This window comes from Hemiscyllium ocellatum, chromosome 7 (assembly GCF_020745735.1).
Source record: "Hemiscyllium ocellatum isolate sHemOce1 chromosome 7, sHemOce1.pat.X.cur, whole genome shotgun sequence".
NCBI classification, from domain to species: domain Eukaryota; kingdom Metazoa; phylum Chordata; class Chondrichthyes; order Orectolobiformes; family Hemiscylliidae; genus Hemiscyllium; species Hemiscyllium ocellatum.
This window is the reverse complement of record NC_083407.1, coordinates 79,569,642-79,593,219: the sequence shown is the minus strand read 5'-3', so window position 1 is coordinate 79,593,219 and position 23,578 is coordinate 79,569,642. Positions and strand designations below refer to the sequence as shown.

The following is a 23,578-nucleotide window of genomic DNA, read 5'->3' as shown; positions in this document are numbered from 1 at the left end:
AATCTTCAGTTTTTCTTTATTTGTAAACTTTGAAACAACGTCACTGTATTTAATGGTCCTTGACTGCTGAATAATGGATCATGGGATCTATGTTTATGTTGGCAATAAAATTGTTTGTACATTCAATTAACAGAGCACATAACTGTAGTACTTTTATGTGACATGTGACTGACTTTTTTTTTACTAATTCAAACTGAACAACTTTAAATATGGTAGAAACTAACATGCAGTCTTAATGCTAAAAATCTGGGTCATTCTTATATGAAACAACCAATAACACTAAAGAGAGAATATAACCTCAATGCGCCAAAGAAGTTCCTCCTTAAAATGTTGTATGTTAGGAAATGCAGAGACAATTTCTGCATGGTAAGATCTACATAAGAAGAGGCAGTCAAAGATACTATATCACTCAAAGAGCCCATTTGACCCGATTTGTCTATGGTGTCCAAAAAATAGCCTTCCAGTCTAATCCCAGTTTCTGAATCTTAGTCTGTAGTTTTGTAGGTTACAGCACTTCAGTTTCACATTCAAGTATTTAAAAAATTTTTTTGAAAGATTAGTGTGCAGGTACAGCAAATAAATGTTAAAGCTTATAGAACATTATAGTTAATTGCATGGAGAATTGAATACAAGAGTAGGGAATTTATGCTTCAGCTATATAGGGCAATGTTTCATAGAATAAAACCTGGAATGAGTTGATTCCCTTATGAGGAAAGGCTAGGTAGTCTAGGCCTGTAACATTTGGAGATTAGAAGAGTCAGAGTCATAGAGCCCGACAGCAAGGAGACAAGCCTTTCAGTCCAAACTGATCCATGCCGACCAAAATGTCCATCCACGCTAAACCCATTTCCCTGCACTTGGCTCATATTCTTCTAAACCTTTCTTATGCATGTATTTGTCCAAATGCCTTTTAAATATTGTTAATGTACGAGCCTCAACCACTTCCGCTGACAGCTTATTCCTTATGCGTACCACCCTCTGTAAAAAAGTTGCCCCTCGGGTTCCCTTTTATTCTTTCCCCTCTAATCTTAAACTGGTGCCCTCTAGTCCTTGACTCCCCAATCCTGGGAAAAAGACTGAGTGCATTCACCCTATCCATGCCTCTCATAATCTTATACACTTCTATAAGATACCCCGTCAGTCTCCCATGCTCGAAAGAAAACAGTCCCCAGCTGATCAAGGTCCTGCTGCAATTTCTGATAACCTTCCTTACTGTCCATGACACTGTTTCACAAGTCTCCAATCCAACAAGCATCCTTCTACTATTACTCTCTGCCTTCTACCATCAAGCCAATTGTGTATCCAATTTGCTAGCTCCCCCTGGATTCCATGCAATCTAACCTTCCAGAGCTACGTGCCATGTAGAACCTTATCAAAAAAGCCTTAGTGAAATCCATATTGACTACGCCTGTCACCCTGGTCACGTCATCAACAAACTCTAACAAAAATATGAGGCATGATCTCCCATGCACAAAGCCATGCTGACTACTAATCAAGCCTGTTTTTCCGAGTGTATAGGTGACTTAAATGAAATTTATAAGATCCTGAGGGGACTTGACCGGATGGATGTTGAAAAGATATTTCTTCTTGTTGGATGTGATTTTACTGAGGGGGTGTAGAAAAGATTCACCAGGAAGTTGCTTGGAATAGAGCATTTTAATTATGAAGATAGTCTGGGTCAGCTTGGGTTGTTTTCTTTGGAGTTTATCTTTGGAGTGAGGTAACCTCACAATCTTCAAAATGTACTTGGATGAACACTTGAAGTATCATAACATTCAAGACCATGGGCCTAGTAGAGGAAAGTGGCAGTAGAGTATGAAGCAGTGTATTTTTGGTGCTACAGACTTGATAGGCTGAAGTGCCTCTTCTGTACTGTGTGATTCAATCATTCTATGACCTTCCTGTTCAGGGAAATGGATTCTTCCTATCTACTGTTTTGAAGCCCCGCATAATTTTATAAAGCTCTATTCAGTTGTACTTGAGATATTTGTTCCAGTCTTTGCTCAGAGCTATAATAAAGACCTGGTGGCATCCTTATCGGTCTCCTTTTTAAATTTCTAATATTGACAGATGTCCAGTGCTAGCATATCTTTCCTGCAATCTGATGATCAGAACTGTAAGCAGTAATCCACTTGCAAGCTAACTAGAATAACATTCCTCATATTGTGCTATGTTTGATGAAGAAAAGTGTGCTGTACGCCATCTTAACCACCTTTCCTACCAGTCTTGCTATATTAGGGAATAGTGGGCATGCACACCAAGGTTCCTCTCTTTTGCAGTTTTCGGTACAGTATTCTATCACTAATTGCATACTCTTTGCCTTTCACTTTTCCTGGTTGAATTCCACTTGACATGTTTCTGCCTATCTGGCCAGCCTTGTGTTTTATTCCTGCTATCCACACTCTTTTTCCTCACTTCTGGCCATACATTCATTTTTTTGTGTAACTTGCAAACTTCTTAACGATGCTGCATACACTAAAATCTAAATCAGTATATACTACAAAAGCACCCTGTGGGATCCTGCTGCAAACAAAATCACCATTAACCTTTACTTCCCACAGACAAACCAATTTTGGGTCCTGTAAGCTTTGACTTTCGTCGTTAATTTGGCCATATGGAAGTGTTAAATATGCTGCCTATTTGACTTGCTTTGTTATCTCCCTGAAAAATTAAGTTGTTAGTGGAGATGACATTCCCTTGAGAAATCTATGCTTCTTCTCCTTGTTTAGTTCATGCCTTTCCAAGTGATGATTTATACCATCATTCAGAATTTTATCCAGTAATTTGCTCACTAGCCAGAGTTTGCCTCACTAGGCTGTAGTTACTTGTGTTGTCTCTGCATCTGTTTGAAACAATGGTGTAAGTGATCAGATAATCTCAGAAATCACAACCTTGTGACTCAGATGCTATAATTTAGCCAGAGGTGATACCTAATTCACTGATACAAAAAATTAACTAGCAACTTGCAAATGAAACTTTGCATTAATTTGGTTTAATCTACATGGGGAGGCAATGGCCTAGCGGTGTTATCGCTGGACTGTTAACCCAGAGACTCAAGCCATGTCCTGGGGACCATGACAGATGGTGGAATTTGAATTCAATAAATACCTGAAATTGAGAACCTAATGATGACCATTGTCAATTGTTTAAAAAAAACCCATCTGAATCACTAACGTCCTTTGGGGAAGGAAACTGCCATCCTTACCTCGTCTGATCAACATTTGACTCCAAACCCACAGCAATGTGGTTGACTCCTAACTGCCCTCTGTGCAATTGGAAATGGGCAATAAATACTGGTCTAGTCAACAACACCCTCATCCTGTGAATTAATTTTTAAAAAATCTATCTTATGGGAGTTTGTAGATCAGAAATGCAAGGAGGGATAAAAGCTTTTAGGTACATTTTGCACAGACACAGCAGGGAAGTGTGCTCTATTTATAGAATGAAACATTTTTTTCTTAGATTGGTAAAACCTGATTATTCTGGCAGGTAAATGTCAATGTCTAAATCATGGAAACTATAATAAGCAACAATTTATTGTTAAGCAACTGTCTGGATTTGGTCTGGCATTTCTGAATTCATGTAGTTTTAAGTCTTTCTTATCAATAGGTAAGAATGTTTATTAATGCAGCTTTTCCTTTTATAAATCAATAAGTAACTGAAAAAGATCAATTTTGCTGTTAACTCTTTTTCATTCTTCAAATCATTAAAAGACACTGACTAAACAACAATATGTAACACTATAATCATACAGTTTCAATTGTGCTTTGAAGCTTGAGCTTGTTAGTTTTATAAACTTAAGCTATTGCCTGTATTAGATTTTATCACCATTTTCTTAACTTGATGGTATTCAATTTCCTTTTTTAGATCCCAGACCTGGAGAAAGATTTAGTGTCTTTAAAATCACCTTCAAAGGAAGACGTTGCAGATTTGTTGAATTCATATCATTTCAAGGTGCAGTGATCTAAACACATGTAAAGATTTAGCACTTTGCGCTGCTTCTCATCTTATTCTCATCTGCTGTTTTCTTCCCAAAGGATCAATTTGTGATACTTATTTCCCATGAACAAGATAGTCAGGTTTTATCCTAGTTCTGGCTGTTGCAAGTGTTATTTTTGCAGTGTCCTCCATGGCTAAGTTTGAGGAGGCTGGAGTTGGATTTTCCCTCCTGGAATGGGAAACAGAGGTCTGACTGTTTGTGGGTCCTGAAATCACTCGTTGTGATCTTCTCAGGGGATGCACCCTCAATTAGCCTGGAGATGAGTCTGACAGCTGGGTGGACTCTTGAAATTGGAGTGGCAATCAGAGGCTTTCCAGCCTGAAAAGAGTCACAGGCTACATCAGAGGTAATTAAGCAAGAGTTGTTGCCTCCAATGTTTAAAAAGCAAAATGAATCTAGTAGCCTGCTTTCTTTTTGGATGGAGCAGGTGGCCAGTGGTGGATAGGGAAACGAAGAATGAGAAATGCTTTAGACCCATGGCTGCTCTTTATACTAAGGCAGGCAGTGAGAAATTCTAGGCCTGGAAGGCTGACCCCCACTCTTTCCATTGGGAGGCCACTTCTGGGTATCAGTCCTGGCCCACACCTACCTGAGGGAACCTTTTAATTCTAGTGCAAACTTCTTGAATTAGCTTCATTTGTGTAGCTGTTAGTGTTTGGATATTCATATCTGTATTTTTCTCACAAGCAGAATATTATCTGTGGTTGGTATACAAAACTATATTGTAAAATAAATCTTTTGAACTGGAACCTTTTTGCAGGCCTGATTTTGCCATCCACTTACTGTGTTCCGTTTATGCCTTAATTGACAAAAATTGTAACATGTAAATTGGTCTGATTGTGAATTTGCCTTCAACAGGGCATTTCACCTGGTCTGACAAAGGTTAGGTTATCTCCTGAAACATAAGAAACTGGATTTGAGTAAACCCACAGACGTTTATTATAACCGACTATTATGTATAAATGTTACATTCCTCACTCACAAGAATGAGGATTACAACACGAAAATTAGTCTGGCTGTTAAAAATGAAGGAAAAGTTAAGTAGTATTTTGGAACAAAAGTACTGTAATAAAGCTGTCATTTTCAAAACAGAAAAACAAATACTCCAACGGTGAAATCTGAAGCCAGTAGTTAGTTTGTACTTAATATTTATGATACAACAAATTAATTTCATACTCTATAATACATTAATTGGTGTTAAGAGTTTGGGATATATATTACAAAATTAAATTTTATTAAAAAATTAATGATTCCAAATTGTTCTATTTTTGTACATAAGTTCTTCTTTGTGGTTTAACAATTGCAGGCTTTCCAGATTTCAACTAAGACAATTCACTCCTGATAATTCAAAAGCCATTTATTGACCTAAATGTATTTCAAATAATCCAATGACTTTGAAGTGAGATTTCAGAGAACAGCAGCCCTCTGTATGCTAATATGTTAATGGATTGAATGAGACATTGTTTAGTCTTTCAGAGTGCTTGATTGCTGTGGGTCATGATGAAAGTGTATGCGTTCTCTGCTAGTCACATCCTTGTATCAGAGGAATTGGAGAAATGCTTTCACTTGTTTAAAGAATAATTATCAAAGTCAGTTTGTTTCACCACATGACTGTAACAATCTAGCAGCAACCACCCCTCCGTTGAAATGAGCAATGTTGTGACATTTGTTCTGATCACAAAATGACTCATAAAATGGAAATTGTTTTGATGCAAACGAAAGTTTGGAAAATGTGATCTTTTGTGGAAAAAATCCTTATGTGACAGACAATAATGTGAAATTCTGGCATCTAAGTTGTATGACAAGTGATGAGTTGTACTCCTACGATTCAGCTTTTCCTAATACTACAACAGAGAGAAGCTGATCCAAGGTCCATCTCAGATTTTGTTTTCCCTAAAAAATGAACAATACACTTTAATCATATTGTAATTAGGAAAACTGAAGAAGCAGAGATATTAATTTTGCTTTCTCCTTCCAACAGTGCAAAGCTGATCATAAATTTGTCTTGGCTGAGCACATGGACAAGATTAATAGGTAATTTATAATAATGGATGCTATTCTTGTATTTGGACTTAACTGTGTGCCACTGCTAATGTTTATGACTTATATTATCCTAGCTCTTCAGAGTTTTTTTTTAAACTTAAAATCAACTTTGGCATATTTACCATTGATTGCTGAATATAATCAATTATCTTTCTGTTGTATAAAAGTAATTCCATTGTAGTGTTCTTTGGGTAAATGTTAAATTTTAAGGAAAAGAATTGTCATTATTTAATTTTTGATTTGTTTATCTACATGGAGAAAGGTGTAGTATTTTTAGTATAAATTTAGTATTTTGGTTTCCCTCTTCAACTCCATTTCAGCCTTTCTTCAGGGATAACGGCAAAAAGAAAAACGCTGTTTACTCAATTTGAGTGCAGATGAATGTAAGAATTTATAAGCAGCAATGTTTTTTTCTTTCTGTTGGTATGGCAGTATAGGATCACACAACACAATTTAATGTTGGTTCATTGTACACATTTTTCAGCTATATCTTTTTAACCTATGAAATACCGTAGAACTCAGTTGTAGATCTTTTCATGCCTAATCTCGATGCTTATTGGTAACTTCGTAATGAAACGTGATCTTTTGTACGGCAGGAGTTTTCTCTTTTCATTTGAAGGCTTAAGCTTTTCAGTAACTCGCAGGTCGCTGCAGTGACCTGCTTTGAAAACTAGGATGACCAGTGATTTAGATAATCAATGTAGCAACGCTATCTTGATAATCTAATTACAATAAAGGCACTTTGAATTGTTACACGAAACATCCAGATCAGAAATTTCTTAGTTAAATCCCTGTTCTCACCTGAATTTGCTGTTCTTGGCTGGAGCATCTGTGGAGGCATTATATTTGGCCTCATTCCATTCATCAAGGATGGGAAAAATCAAAGTTCCTTGTGGGAAGGGCAAATTCTTCTTTGCAAAAACCAATGAAGAGTACAGTTTAAACCCTGAAAGCTTGGAATGTAAGTACCCAACTTTTACAGCTTAATCATCGATCTTTCTGATATTCAAAATATTTTTAAACTATCAGGTTAACTTTTTAAAAATTCCACACAATGCTGAGCTTAGTGTTTCACTTTAAAATAAATTTGCCCAATTAAAATCATAGTGAAGCCAATTGCAATGATCCACAGTATAATAGTTCAACATAAAAGCTTTGATCAAACATGATTAACCCATGCCTGTTCCCTATAATGTGGGTAACATGCTGACCTTTTATTGACTGCTTGTTTTGAATGATGCTCATAGTCGACACAATTCACAGTCATCCTTGACTGCATGAAGTGGCTCAAAATTGAACTTGGTAACAACACTAAAAGCAAGCCTGGACTGCTTAACGGAAGGATGCACTGAGTCTGGAGGAGGTCCTGTCAGTTGTTCAAGGAAATGAATCTGATCTGGGAAACAGTGAAAAATGAAATAATGTGGAAGAGCACAGGATCCAAGGTTTTCAGATAAAGCACTGGAGGCCTTGGTGATGCAGCTGCAAAGTAGAGTTTCCCTTGTGTCTACAGGAGGCCAGGCACATGCTGAAAAGGCAATGCAAGGAGAGAGATTAATGCCAAGGGTCAAGCCCCAAGCACATAGATGCAAAACTGCAACAAGATAAGTGACCTCACATTGTAGTCAAGGTAAATGTATGTACCTTCAAATATCATATCCTAAAATCTGTATCAGTAACCTCAGCTACTCAAACCAGCTACTGTTCAAATCAATGAAATAATTCAAATCAGAGACGCCACGTGCCCAGCACCATACTCATTTTTCTGTCATATGCTATATTTCACTGAGTGTTGTTGCGAGTTTCACTTCTTTAACCCACAGCTTTTATACACTGCCAAATATTTAATCCTGACAGGCGAGACAAGGTGGCTCAGTGGTTAGCAGGATCCCAGGTCTGATTCCAGCCTTGGGAAACTGGCTGTGTAGAGTTTGCACATTCTCCCTGTGACTGCATGAGTTTCGTCTGGGTGCTCTGGATTCCTGCCATTGTCCAAAGCTATGTGGGTTAGGTGAATTGGCCATGTTAAATTGCTTACAGTGTCCAGGCATGGATAGGTTAGGTGGGTTAGTCATGGGAAATGCATGGTTACAGGAAGAGGATGAGAGGTCTGGGTCTGGGTCTGGGTGGGAGGGTCACTGTGGATGCCATGGGCTGAATGGTGTGCTTCCACATCGTAGGGATTCTGTAACAGTTACATCAGACAAGCAGATAGCACTGCATTCACTGGCATACTTGCCTCTCTCTTGCAGGGGTAGGTGGTATACGACTGAAGTCAGAAAGAGCAAACCAGAGGAGTATAGGCACACTGCATTGTCTAAACCCCATGGAGGATATGATACAGGCTATTATTGGGATATCACGACTTCAGTAAAGGGATTGAGACTGTTTGGTCTGATGATACCCTCATATCTGATCGTGCGCCTCTACTTTCCTTTCCTTTTATCTCTCTCACTCTGCAGATTAGCAAACTGCACCTATGTAAGTGTGCACTGTTATATTTCCTTGCCCCCAACCTTTTCGTATATGTAAGATAATACAGACTGGCCAGCCAATAAAGGAAAATCAAGAAGACATCATTTCTCACACTCAGTCAAAAGCTTAAATTTGAACAAAGTGCATAACTTTAGATTAGATTACTTACAGTGTGGAAACAGGCCCTTCGGCCCAACAAGTCCACACCGACCCGCCGAAGTGCAACCCACCCAGACCCATTCCCCTACATTTCCCCCTTCACCTAACACTATGGGCAATTTAGCATGGGCAATTCACCTAACCTGCACATCTTTGGACTGTGGGAGGAAACCGGAGCACCCGGAGGAAACCCACACAGACACGGGGAGAATGTGCAAACTCCACACAGTCAGTCGCCTGAGGCGGGAATTGAACCCAGGTCTCTGGCGTTGTGAGGCAGCAGTGCTAACCACTGTGCCATCGTGCCGCCCAACTTCAAGGATTGGTGATGGCAGAGTGGTAGATATGATCTATGTGGACTTTTGACAAGTTTCCTTATGGTAGACTGGTTAGATCACATGGAATACAGGGAGAACTCGCCATTTGGACCCAGAACTGGCTCAAAGGTAGAAGACAGAGGGTGGTGGTGGAGTGTTGTTTTTCAGACTAGAGACCTGTGACCAGCAGTGTTCCACAAGGATTGGTGCTGGGTCCACTACTTTTCTTCATATATACATAAAATATTTGTATGTGAACATAAGAGGTTCAGTTAGTAGGTTTGCAGATGACACCAAAATTGGAGGTGGAGTGGACTTTGAAGAAGGTTACCTCAGATTGCAATAGGATCTTGATCGGATGGGCCAATGGGCCGAGGAGTGGCAGGTGAAATTTAATTTAGATAAAAGTGAGGTGCTGCATTTTTGAAAAGCAAATCAGAGTAGGACTTACACACTTAATGGTCAAGTCCTGGGGCATGTTACTGAACAAAGAAACCTTAGAGTGCAAGTTCATAGCTCCTTGAAAGTGGAGTCACAGGTAAAAAGGGTAGTGAAGAAGACGTTTTGTGTGCTTGCCTTTGTTGGTCAGTGCATTGAGTATAGGAGTTGGGAGGTTATGTAGGGAGGACATTGGTTACGCCACATTTGGAGCTGCATGCAGTGCTGGTCTCCCTGCTTTGGAGTCATAGAGATGTACAGCATGGAAACAGCCCCTTCGGTCCAACCCATCCATGCTGACCAGATATTCCAACCTAATCTAGTTCCACCTGTCAGCACATGGCCCATGTCCCACCAAACCCTTCCTATTCATATACCCATCCAAATGCCTCTTAAACATTGTAATTGTACCAGCCTCTACCACATCCTCTGGCAGCTCATTCCATACAGTACCACCCTCTGTGTGAAAAAGTTGCCCCTTAGATCTCTTTTATATCTTTCCCCTCTCACCCTAAACCTATGCCCTCTAGTTCTGGACTCCCCGACCCCAGGGAAAAGACTTTGTGTATTTATCCTATCCATGCCCCTCATGATTTTGTAAGCCTGTATAAGGTCACTCCTCAGCCTCTGACGCCTCCAGGGAATACAGCCCCAGCCTGTTCAGCCTCTTCCTATAGCTCAGGTCCTCCAACTCTGGCAACATCCTTGTAAATCTTTTCTGAACCCTTTCAAGTTTCGCAACATCTTTCCGATAGGAAGGAAACCAGAATTGCACGCAATATTCCAACAATGGCCTAACCAATATCCTGTACAGCCGCAACATGATCTCCCAACTCCTGTACTCAATACTCTGACCAATAAAGGAAAGCATACCAAATGCCTTCTTCACTATCCTATCTACCTGCGACTCCTCTTTCAAGGAGCTATGAACCTGCACTCCAAGGTCACTTTGTTCAGCAACACTCCCTAGGACCTTTACCATTAAGTGTGTAAGTCCTGCTAAGATTTGCTTTCCCAAAATGCAGCATCTCGCATTTATCAGAATTAAACTCCATCTGCCACTTCTCAGCCCATTGGCCCACCTGGTCAAAATCCCGTTGTAATCTGAGATAACCTTCTGCGCTGTCAACCACGCCTCCAGTTTTGATGTCACCTGCAAACTTACTAACTATACCTCTTAGGGAGGATTTTGTGAAACTTGAAAGGGTTCAGAAAAGATTTACAACGATGTTGCCAGGGTTTAAGGGTTTGTGCTGTAGGGCGAGGCTGAATAAGCTGGGGCTGTTTTCCGACGAGCATCAGACATTAAGGGGTGACCTTACAGAGGTTTACTAAATCATGATGGGCACAGATATAATGAATAGCTAAGGTCTTTTCCATGGCATGGTGGGTCCACAATTAGAGAGCATAGGTTTCAGGTGAGAGGGGAAGATTTAGAAGGGACCTAAGGGGCTATTTTTCATGCAGATGGTGGTGTGTGTGTGGAATGAACTGCCACAGGAAGTGGTGGAGCTAGTACAATAACAGCATTTAAAAGGCATCTGGATGGTTATATGAATAGCAAGGATTTACAAGGGATATGGGCTAAATGCTGGCAAATAGACTAGTTTGGTTCATGATACGTGGTTGGCATAGATGAGTTAGACTGGAGGGTCTGTTTCTGTGCTGTACACCCTTCAGTCTGTGAGTCTATGACAGATTACAGATAAGTTCTACAGGAAACATCATGAGTGCAAGTGGGGTGCAGTGAGTGAGAGTTTTTTGGTGGGGAACAACGGACAGGAGTTTGCAAGTACAGCATAGGTTGTAGTAGGCTTTCACCACAGAGAATTCAGATGTGCACGTTGATGATGAAGGCTACAGAATAACAATACTTGTATGGTACTTTGAACATAATAAGATGTCACAAAACAAATCACAGGAGCTTTATAAAGTTAAGTTTGATACTGTGCCGTGAGAGGCAATATTGGGGTAGCTGATCAAAACCTTGATCAATTAAGATTTTAGGGACTATCTTTAAGTAATCTTTGAGAGGGAATTCCATGTTTTCGAGCCGAGGAAGCTAAAGCACAGTTGCCAGTCGTGAAGCAATTAAAAGCGCCAGAATTAGATGAGTGCATGCATCTTTGAGAATTGTGGGGCTGGAGGAGCTTAACATGATGGGGAGGAACAAGATCAAGGAGGAATCTGAAAACAAAGATGAGCATTTTAAAATTGAGTTGCTTCACCACAAGCTAGATTAGGTCTGTGAAGATATGGGTGATAGGTGATCAAGACTTGGTGAAAGGTAGGGCATAAGGAGTAAAGGTTTTGATGATGTTGAATTTATGGAGGCTAGATTGCGAAAAGCTGTACAGGACTGCTTTGAAATAGTTAAGTCGAGAAGTAACTAAGACATTGATAAGAGTGAGCAGACCAGCAATGTAAGGCTTATGTGGAGTCAGACAATAGCATTGAAATAAGCCATATTAGTGATATTTGGATATGTAGAATCTCATTTTAGAATTCAGTATGAAACCAGGATTGCAAGTGATCTGGTACGGCACAGACAATTGGAGTGAGAGGGGTGAGGTGTGGTGGGATCAAACACAGTGGCATCAGTCTTCCCAATATTTAGTTTGGAGGATTTTCTGTTCATCTAAAACTGGATGTTCGAAAAACAGTCTGATAAGTTAGAGATGGTGGAGTGTTGGGAAAAGTAGTGATTAAATAGAATACACTGGATGTCAGTTTGCTCACTGAGCTGAAAGATTCATTTTCAGACGTTTCGTCACCATACTAGATAATATCATCAGTGAGCCTCTGGATGAAGCACTGCTGTCTATTTGTACGTTTGGATTTCCTTGAGTTGGTGATGCCATTTCCTGTGGTGACATCATTTCCTATTGTGATGTCATTTCCTGCTCTTTTTTCTCAGGGAGTAGTAATTGGGATCGAAGTCAATGTGTTTATTGTTAGAGTTCTGGTTGGAATGACATGCTTCTTGGAATTCTGTTTGGTTTGTCCTTGGATGGATGTGTTGTCCCAGTCGAAGTGGTTTTCTTCCTTATCTGTATGTAAGAATGCTAATGAGAGAGGGTCATGTCGTTTTGTGACAATTTGATGTTCATTTATACTGGTGGCTAATTTTCTGCCGGTTTGTCCAATGTAGTGTTTGTTACAGTTCTTGCACGGTATTTTGTAAATGACAGTAGTTTTGCTTGTTGACTGTAGAGGTTCTTTAAAGTCCATCTTGCACTCTTCAATGATTGAAGACACAATCTGTTCCAACTTTTCTTCATTATGCAATCCCTTCATTCCAGAAATCAACTTAATGAACTGTTGCTGCCTTCAATGTAAATATATCCCTTCCAAAAATAAGGAAAGCAAAACTGTATGCCATACCCAGCAATAGTGATTGTTCTAATTTCCTTCTTTTTGCCCAAGTATGTTTTTTATGTCGTCTACTGTGAAAACAGATGCAAAAAACTGTTTCAAGCTCCTGTCATTTCTTTATATTCCATTATAAATTCCCCAGTTTCATTCTCTAAGAGACTACAATGACTTTAGCTACTCTCTTTTTTATGTACCTGTAGAAGCTCTTACTGTCTATTTTTGGTTTAGATTTCCTGCTTGTGTATTCATTTATATTGCAAGACTGAAAAGAATTATTAAATATCCAGAAAAATAAATTAGTGTTTGGGTTGCAGTTTCACTAATGCCCTCTACAGGTGAAGCAAGACATCTCTTCTTTTATATTCCACCCCCTTGCTAGTCAAGGTTAACCTTCTATTTGTCTTCCTATCATTTGCAATACTTGCATATTGACTTTGTATGTACAATGACACCCAGATCTCAATGTACCACAGTGTCTCTCCATTTTAAATAATATTCTGCTTTTCTACTCTTCACATCAAAGTGAATTACCTCACATTTTCCTACATTATATTCCATTAGCCATAACTTTGTCTACTCATGTAACTTATCTATATTTCTTTGCAGACGCTCTGTGTGGAATTTCATGTCTTCCCTTACAGCATGTTTGCTCGCAGGGGCATTGAATAAGGTGGGGTGGTGCTGGCTTGTTGATACTACAGACCTGCCAACTCTGCTGCAATTAAATCAAGGCAACATCACACTGCTGCTGGTATTTTGCAAATGACAATAGGGTAGTCACATGCTTGGAGACCAGAAAGCATACCCTTGTGTTTTCATCCTTAAATCCATTAATTCTCCTGATATACTTTCTCTAATGGTAGTGATTTTTGTTTTATTTCCTTTTGCCCTTCCATTCTCTTCTATTTACATCAGTATACTTTTTGTGTCTTCTACCATGAGGACAAATGCAAAATACTTGGTAAAAGCTTCTGCCGTTTCTTTATTTTCTATTACTAATTCTCCAGTTTTATTCTCCGAGAGACTACACTAACTTATGTGCTCTCTTCCTTTTTATAAACCTGCACAAGTTCTTTCGCCTGTTTTTAGATTTTCTGCTAGTTTATTCACTTACGTTGCAAGAACAAAAAGAACTCTTAAAAAGTACCTTCCAGGAAAAGAAGTCAGTATTTCAGCCACCGTATTAGAGCTGAAAGCTACAGGGATTTTTTAAGAGGGCAAAGTGGAGAGCAGGAGTTGATCTAGGCAGTGGTAGATAATAGACATCAGAGATTGGTTGCAGATGAGCTGCAGGGAATGTGAGAGGACAGGTAATAATATCATAACGACAGATCTCTTGGCATATATAGCGTCAAGCAGCAAGTGATTACTGTCATTCTAATAGTCTTTATTTACTGTCATTCTTGGTTAGTTTCTAAAATGATTTCCCAATCTGTTGGCCTATTACTAATTTTTGCAGTATTGTATCCCTTTTATTCTAATTTTCTACGATAAACTATTTTCATTAGCCGCACAAGATGCAACTTTCTCATAGTCCATCTTGCTTATTCAAATATACCTTTGTCAAGTGCTGAAATATCTGCCCGAATATCTATCACTGCTTTTTTTAACCATCTTAATTTTACCTTGAGCCAACTTTGGTTTGTCATGTCAGAGATCTGCTGTGTCTTTCTTCATGTGACTGTATCTTTTCTCATGTAGCTGCATGTCTGTCATGGATCACATGCTGCACACTGAATGTATGTCATACACTGGAGTCATCAACCATGTTGTCAGTAGGATCATCCATTATCCACCTTTTAATTTCTCAAGTGATGGCTTCCAATAATTGTCACAGTTGACTACTGCAGAATGAAGACGGCATAACTGATACCAGGGTGCTAGGTATTATTCTACATGATTCATTGCTTGTGGTCACATTACAGTTGGTCTGTGAATGTTGAAATCCTTTTTGTTCTTTCTTAAGTCAGATAGCACCTGTGCAGTTGTATGCGTGTATTTCTGGGAACCCTGCATCATGGAAAAGCCTGCATTCATAGGAAATATGTGCGGTCACTTTGCATGCTTGTCTCTGACAAACAACATTAAATGTAGTTAGTCCACATAGAAGACAGCGCCTTAGCAATCTCCCTCTAGTTGTAGCAGATGGCGAACCAGAAGCTGTTGTAAATATCTGTAACTACAATCTATGAGTAACCAGATATATTAAACGTTTATGACAATTGTCACTAGTAATGGAGTCCTTATCCAGTTCCTGAAGTTCTAGATACATCTGAGGAGGAGGTAAATTTCACTCCTTCACTAGAGTTCAGATTATCAAGTTATTCCCTGACAAGCTGAACAGGTATGGCCTCTTGTTAATGATACCCAGTCTTGTGAGTATGCTCATGAGAGAACAATTTCGTGCAGAAGCACGTAATGAGCAAGCAACTTCTTAGCATGAGCATACTCACAAGACATTCCCCCTTGGACAGCATTATGATTTGGAGAATAAAGCTGCACAAGGAACTAAAAATGAGGAAGAAGACTGGGAATTATTACCATGAGGTCATACCTGTTCAGCTTGTCAGGCAATAACTTGATCATCTAAATTCTAGTGAAGGAGTGAAATTTGCCTCCTCCTCCCAGCAAGTAACCTGTAAGTAATTGATTAACTCTTTTATTGGTAGAGCTGAATGGTTCTTTGTGCTACTTAGCATGTGTTTAGCTGTGTGAGTTTAAGAGAAAGCTATAGTTAAGCTGAAAGCTGAAAAATGACAGCACAGCTTATGTTGCATATTGTTTGACATCACATTCTGCCCGCTCTCTATACTTCTAGTGGGCATTCACTGTATGTGTTTATTGTAGATATTGTTTTTGAGCTGATTTTGTGAAGAAATATTCAGTTATGTTAATTAATCATGTAGAAATACAGCTTCATAGTTTCCAAAGATTATCTATAGTAACCTTTAAAACTTTAGGTATCAAAACAACTCGCTATTATAGTTTTTTTTCAGATCATTGGTCCATTACAATATGGACTTTTTACCTGCTTATGTTTTCCAGACTTTTTAAAACCAACAGTGTTGAAGAAATTCTACAAAATCTGAAGGAAGATGGTAGTCCATTTGCACTTCAAAATTTAGAGGTATGTTACTTTAAATGGACAGAATTTGAGCATTGTATACAGTTAGTAAAAGCCACAGCTGTATACCAATTCTATTGTAATTTAAAACTAATATTAAGCTATAATACATTCAATCAGATGGCTTACCGTTACACTGGGCAATCCTCTGGAGATAAACATTCATTTCTGGATCAGAACTTAAAGCATTCAATAATTGTTTCTTTGTATATTGTGAAATTAAAATATAAGAAGCATTACTGATTTTGGGGAGAGTTCAATATGAATCCTATACTTTTTATGATTTAGTTACCTTAGTACGTATCAATTATAGGAACAGGTGGAAGTCAGTCAACCCACCAGCTCTGCTCTGCCATTCATTTAAATCATAACTGATCATCTACCACAATGCCATTTTCCTTGCTGCTGTTAGTCTCCAGAAACATCAAATTCTGTCTTGAGCATCCTCAATGACTGAACTTTCATAGCCCTGTGGGGTAGAGAATTCCAATGATTAACTATTCTTTGAATGAAGAAATTCATCTTCATCTCAGTCTTTAGTGGACTGCCCGCTATATGAGATTATGTCCTCTCTTTTAGTCTAGTTATTGCTGGGATTACTGAATTACTGTATACCCTTGCATCAGTCATGGTTCCTCCAAGTCATGTTCAACTTGGAGAAGTACAGATTCAACAATTTGCATTTCTGTAACACATTTAATGTTGTGAAATGTTATCAGTTATTTATGTGAGAGAAAGGGGGAAGAAATTTAATGGATTTCAGTGGTAGTTTGAGGATATGGAGGGGCAAGCTCACTTCACTGTACAGCACTGCTGGAAAATTTTCCCATCTGAATCACTTTTGAAATGCAGTCAACTATTGTTATGAGAGCAAATATGGCAGCTTTTGCACAGTGCGGTTTCATAGATAACAAATAATTAAAGACTAGATAATCTGTTTTTGATGCATAATGGAAGGCAAAAAGTTGCTCCCTGCTTTTCTTTGAACAGTACAATGATAAAAGATATCTAATTGACTAGGAGAATAAAGCCTTGCATGCATGTTCCATCCAAATGACAGCACTTACAATCATCAATTTATTGCTTCAATTTGACACTGAAGTGTTGGCATATGTGACGCACTAAAGCTCATAGTTGAGCAAGAACTTCCTGACTGGCTCTGACTCAGAAGTGAGAATGGTGCAATGTGAGCCAAACTGGCAGTAGGAGATAATGTAAAAATGTTAGCATATTATTTGAATTATTTATGTTTTCCTCAGTGGTAGTGCAATATATTTGGTAGCACAATTAGTGTGGGTTCAGAAACAAGTTCAGAGAATAGTGGAGAAACAGCATATCTGGTAGCATCTGTGGAGACAGAAACAGATTTAATGTTTTAAATCTGGTATAACTCTTCAGAACTAGTATAGAATAAGGTTTGAATGTAAAAAATAAACTTATTACTACTGTTCTATCACCTTAGAAAATACAACTGAAAAACACAGAGGAGCAGGATTATTGGTGGTTCTGTAAGCCAATGTTTTGCAATATTTTAATTTTGAAGAAATTTGGTGTGCCCACTAGGGAAGTAAACATACCTGACTCTGGGGGTGGGGGGCAGCTTATTTTAAGCACAGTTGAAGTGGTACCATTGAAAGGACTAGATAAATGACATTTCTGTTACCTCCATTAGCAGCTGGACCAAATGTATATTTGCTGATCCAGATTTTGGTGCACGTCCATATCACTTTCCATCTATCCTCTAGATTGGTGCACTGTGAATAAATTCCTTTGCAAAGCAGATAACCTTTGGAACAGTTCCGCAACAAAATAACATAATCTGCCTGATCTGCTGCCAAAATAACATTCTTATTTGATGAATCCCATTGCACTGCCAGAGGCAATGGGATGACTGAGCACTGTGATGCGGTGTCTTCAGTAAGTGGATCTACTCTTAATTGGTGCAAGTGAGATGTCTTTCAACAAAAAGTAGGCGATCGTAGATAGAAGGATCTTAATGGTGTACTTAGAGTTTTACAGTTATTAACATTACCAACATTATACAGTAAATAATGGGGTGCTGCTAATACACAATTCAGAATGATTGTGATCAAACCCAGCTTTCATTAAAATTACATTCTCTCTGGTCCCTAATCCCATATGGTATCTGATTTTTAAAAAAGATAGTGAGAAATACATATTGACACTTGCAATCAACAATATTCAATTCTCAAATGATTCTAGCTAGCATACAGTAGTGACTATTGGTCTGGTCTAGCAACTGAAGTATTCAGTGGTTAATATGTTTTCACACTGATTGTAATACAAAATCTGATGTGTCTAATGATTTATTAGCTAGCACTGGAAAAAATAACCACAAGGATGTTGGATTATTGTAAAACTCCAATAAGTTCATTGATATTTTTGGGGAAAGAAATCTTCCAATTGTTTTAGTTGGACAAGTGTGTGATTTTAGTCTCACTTAACACTTCTCCTCTCCTACACACCTCCCCCGCCTCCCCCACGTCCCGCCTTCCCCAAAACAAAAAGTCAGTTTGTGGAAGTTATTGGGAGACAAGAAATATTGTCTGGTCAATATTTCTGCGAACTAATTTTGCTTTTAAACCTCTTCTCTACAGTTAAATTATAGTTGCACGTGGTGACTTTTCTGAAATGACTATTGTGTCATTGTTCAGATATGCAGAGCCACAGACTGCAATTCAATGTAATCAACAGGCAAACTGCCACCTCCATTTTCTCTGGTCATTGTAGCATCCTGTGACAAGAAAGTTACAGTAGAACCAACAACTACAGCAACTACAGTTTAACATGGTAAAATATCTCAAGGCATTTCACAGGAAATGATCCAATAAAATTTGACACTAAGCCATATAAGGAGATATTAGAGCTAAGGACAAAGAGAGCTCAGTTTTGGGGAGCATCTCAAAAATGGAAAGTGAAGTAGAGCATTTCAGGGAGGGAATTCAAGGGCTTAACACCTCAGCAGTTAAAAGTAAATCTGATAATGGTGCAGCAATTAAAGTCAGAGGTACACACAGGCCAAAGTTGGAAGAGTAATGATAGCTTGGAAGGTGAGAAGGCTGGAGGAAGTTACCAAAATAAGAAAAAAAAACCATAAAGGGATTTGAAAACCTGGCAAAATTAAAGTCCGAATCCACAAACATGCTTGGGGATTTAATCCCTTTAAAAATGTACTGATGACAATAAGTTAGGTTGCATATGTAAACAACTTATGTAATGCTGACATCAACACACATGCATTTCAAAAATGGAAAAAAGCATCATTGAAGTAGTTATTTGGTGTGGTTTAACCTTTAGCTGGAATGTTAACAATTTTAGCCTGGGAATAATAGCCAACTCTGTTTCACTGTAAAACGTGAAAAATTGTTTTTTAGTCTTTTTGATCAAATCTAGTCATCACTGGATAGCATTTGTATGTGATCCCTAAATACACTTGGGAAAGTGCTGGTGAGCCACCTTCTGCACCCTTTCCTTATGGTGTAAGTACATCTAAATTGTAATTACAAAGGGGCTTTCAAGAATTTTACCCTGTAACGGTGAAGGAATGGCAATTATAATTGTTTATTAACATGGCATGGTTTGGAGGAAAAATTGCAGACAATGATATTCACTTTTATCAGTTGCCCCTGTCCTTCTAGGTGGTAGCCAATATGCGTTTGGAAGGTGCGGTAGAAGGATCCTTTGAGAAGTCATGAGTTGTAGTTTGTGGATTGTACAGGCTGCTGCTATTATGAGTCAGTGATGGAGGGATTGAAGATTTAAGATGGTGATTGGGGTGCCAGTCAAACAACAATTTTGGCTATGGATTATGCCAAGCGATTTGACTGTTGCTAAACCTGCATTTATCAAGGGACCTGGGGAGGTTCTATCACAAGCCTGACAAGTCAGGCTTTGGAATTCAGGAGGTGAATTACAGAATTCCAAGTGACAGATCTGCTCTTGTAGCCATAGGATTTATATGCTGTTCCAATTCAGTTTCTGGCCAATGGCAGCACCCAGTATATTGATAATAAGGGAGTTTGGTGATGATCATGCCAATATTAAGATTTCTCTTGTGAAGGTGGCCAATGCCTGGAACTTGTGTGGCACAGATGTTACTTTCCACTTATCAGCCCAAGCCTACGTATTGGCCGGGTCTCACTGCAAATGGACATAGCTTGCTTCAATGTCTGAAAAGGGGCTAAGGAATATTGTGAAACTATCTATAATCATCTCCACTTCTGGCATTATGATGGAAGCAAGGTTATTGCTTAAGCAGCTGAAAATGACTGGGCCAAGACATCACCCTGTGCAATTCCTCTAGCAATATCCTAGAACTGAGATGATTCACCAACAACTATACTATCCTTCTTTGTGAGAATTATGACTCCAACCAATGGAGAGAGTCCCCCTCCCACCATTCCCCTCTTTCCATTGACATCAGTTTTGCTAGAGCTTCTTGAAACCTCATTCACTTCAATGCTGCTTTAGACAAACACTTTAAGCTTGTCTCTCCAATTAAACTCTTTTGTCATGTTTGGACCAAGGCTACTGTAATGAGATGGGGAACCCAGACCAAGTGTCTTTTAGCGCATTATTGCTGTGTACATGCTGACTGATAGCAGTGTCAATAACAACTTTTGATGATTGCTGATGATTGAGTGTAGGCTGATTTGGCAGTTATTGGCCAGCTTGGATTTGCCCTGATTTTAATGACATGGCATGCATGAGCAATTTTCCACTCTGTCAGTTCGATGGGAATGTTGCAGCTGTACTGGAGCAGTTTGGCAAGTGACATGATTAGTTCTGAAGCATATATCTTCAGTAGAAGTGCTGAAATGTTTCAGAATCCTTTTATAGTGCTTTCAACTGTTCCTTGTCTTCACATTAAATAAATTGGTTGAAATTGACATGAGGTGGTAATCAGCAGGAGGTTCCTTGATCAGATGCCATGAAACTTCATGGGTGCAGAGTTAATGTTGGTAGCTCCTAGGGCAACTGTCTTACAATTGAATGCTCCTAGGCCACCACCTCTGCTCTGTCCCACTGGCAGGACCGACCTAGGGACAGTGATGATGGTTTCTTAGAAATTAGTTGTCAGTTATGATTTAGTGACCATGACTAAGTCAGGTGTCGATCAGTCTGGAGGATAGCTCTCCCAAAGTTGACTCAAACCCCCAGGTATTAGTAAGGGACTCTGTGTGTGGTCAGAAGGGCTGGGTGTGCTATTGTTGTTTCCTGTGCCCAGGCATTGTGAGGTGGTCTGTCTGGTTTTATTTCTTTTTAAGTTTGTAGCAGTTTGATATAACTGAATAGCTAACTAAAACATTTCAGAGGGACCATGTTGTTGTGCATCCAGTTCCACATCTAGGTTCGACCTTGATAAGACCATCATCAAGATTAGAGTGGTGCTGGAATCAGTCCTGATGAAGGGCTTTTGCCCGAAACATCGATTTTCCTGCTCCTCAGATGCTGCCTGACCTGTTGTGCTTTTCCAGCACCACTCCAATCTTGACTCTGATCTCCAGCATCTGCAGTCCTCACTTTTGCCTTGGTAAGACCACCCCTGAGGGGCATTACTTAATTAGTTTTGACAGTAGTTTCATGGTCACTATTACTAGGACTAGCTATTTAATTCTAAGTTCATTAATTAATAGAATTTAAATTCCACCAGCTGCCATGGTAGGATTGGAAACTACATTGGCAAAGCATTAGCCTGGACATCTATATTGGTAGCCCGTTACTTCTTTCCTACCACCTCCTAATAAACTGAGGTTGCTGGTGAATAAGTGACTTTTCCTTTTTTAGGAATTGCACAGCAGTTCGGTTCAGTCACACACTTAATCATTGGTCTGTGGTTAAGTGAAAGCAGAAAGGCGGAGGTAGTATTATAGTTGAACTCAGCAGTCCTGGACAAGAAAAGGATCAAATTTGATTAGTTGCTCTGTTGTGTCCTCCAATTGACCAGGACATGTTCAGTAGTGATAATCTACACCAAATTGTTGGCACTTGTTTACTAGTTTTGTACATAGCTTGTACCACAATGAGAAGTTAGGATTAGTTTGGTTCTATAGGTGCTCATAATTATCCAGTATTTCATCTTGTTTTCAGTATGGTGTATGAAGTGTGACATGAAAAGGTCTTGACTTAAAATATTAATTAGCATTACAATCTTTGCTGTTGTCATTTCGTCCAAAAAAATGCAATAATCATCTTTAGCAGACACCCTATTTTTCATGCTTTTAATTTTTTTGTATAGACACTGAAGAAAATGTCTCCCACGTCTATGAAGATTACTTTTCAACAGCTTCAAGAGGGAGCCACAAAGAATCTGGCAGAAGTTTTAGTTATGGAATACAGAATTAGCCAATCTTGTATGGTATGATCATGTTAGAGATACAAACAGATCCTCTTGTTAAAGGACAATTAAACAATATATTTGTTGATTTTTTTTGCATGACATTGCAAGTACCTGCTACATGATGATAAAGTGTATTACTAAATGCTGGAAGTAGAATCGGCTTAATTGCAATTGAGCCTGACGAGTATAGTTTTTGTTCAGTATTATGTTAGATGAAAATAAGACATCTTTGTTGGAAACAAAGCAACCTTGTAACATAGACATGTAGCCACATGTCCAATTGTGTCCTTTATAAAGTGCAATACTTTAAGTATTACTTTGCCAGCAATTTTTCCTGATATTTAAGATATTATTAATAATCTTAAGAGTTAAGTTATGCAATATTAGAATGAGACATAGGTGCATTTAATGTTTATCTTTATCACATTGACACTAATGTTTCCTCAGACATTTATTGGGATGTAAACTTTGGGGTACTTCCATATAATCATCAAATGAGATGAAAAAGAGCTTTTACGTTTAATATACAGAGTTCATACTTTGAAATTTATCCCTTTCAGAGAGGCCATGATTTTTATGAAGGTGTGCGTGCAGGTAAGCTTATAATCCATTATAAGGTTTTCAAAAAAAGTTAACTCTGTACCTAAGCAAGGTCTGTCTTTGTGGCTGAACAGATATGTGCTGTTAGGTATTTATTAGATCAGATAAATCAGCAGGTCCTCAGACGCAGTCGCTGCTCCCTAAAGACTCAGCTGACCTCAGCTTGCCAGTATTAAGGTACCACAACTGTCCTCTATTCTCTGGCTTAAGAAGGGGGTGGGGGTAGGGGCGAGTGGAAATACAGTTGCAATTATGTAGCATCTTTCGTGATCACAGAACACCTCAAAGCACTTTCCAGTCAATGAGTATGTTTGTGGTGCAACCAATGTAAGAAATGGAGCAGCCAATCTGCACACACCAGCCCCCACAAGCAATATTGTGATATTAATCAGATAACCTGATTTTATGATGTTGGTTGAGGGATGAATTTTAGCCACAAAATAGAGAACAGTTCCCTGTTCCTTCTCAAAGTAATGCCATTGGATCTCCTGTATCCACCTGAGAGAGAGCAGGTGGACCTCAGTTTTGTCTTGTCCAAATGATGGCACTTTTCACAGCACAGCATCACATCTGTAGTGCATTAGTATGGCAGCTTTCACTATCGTATCCCTGCTCAAATCCTGATGTCAGAATCCGTAACCTTCTGACTCAATAAGAGTTGAAAAGTGTGGTGCCGGAAAAAGCAC

General features: G+C 38.9%; 1 protein-coding gene across 1 annotated transcript in view; it reads left to right on the top strand.

Annotated features, from left to right (window-relative positions):
• Nucleotides 1-23,578, top strand: part of hibch (3-hydroxyisobutyryl-CoA hydrolase) — a 121,131-nt gene that overhangs the window by 91,779 nt on the left and 5,774 nt on the right. The window contains exons 9-13 of the mRNA XM_060828002.1: nt 3,868-3,954; nt 5,982-6,034; nt 15,853-15,934; nt 22,191-22,310; nt 22,853-22,886. Of these exons, the coding sequence (XP_060683985.1) occupies nt 3,868-3,954; nt 5,982-6,034; nt 15,853-15,934; nt 22,191-22,310; nt 22,853-22,886 (376 nt within the window). The remainder of the gene's footprint in view (nt 1-3,867; nt 3,955-5,981; nt 6,035-15,852; nt 15,935-22,190; nt 22,311-22,852; nt 22,887-23,578) is intronic.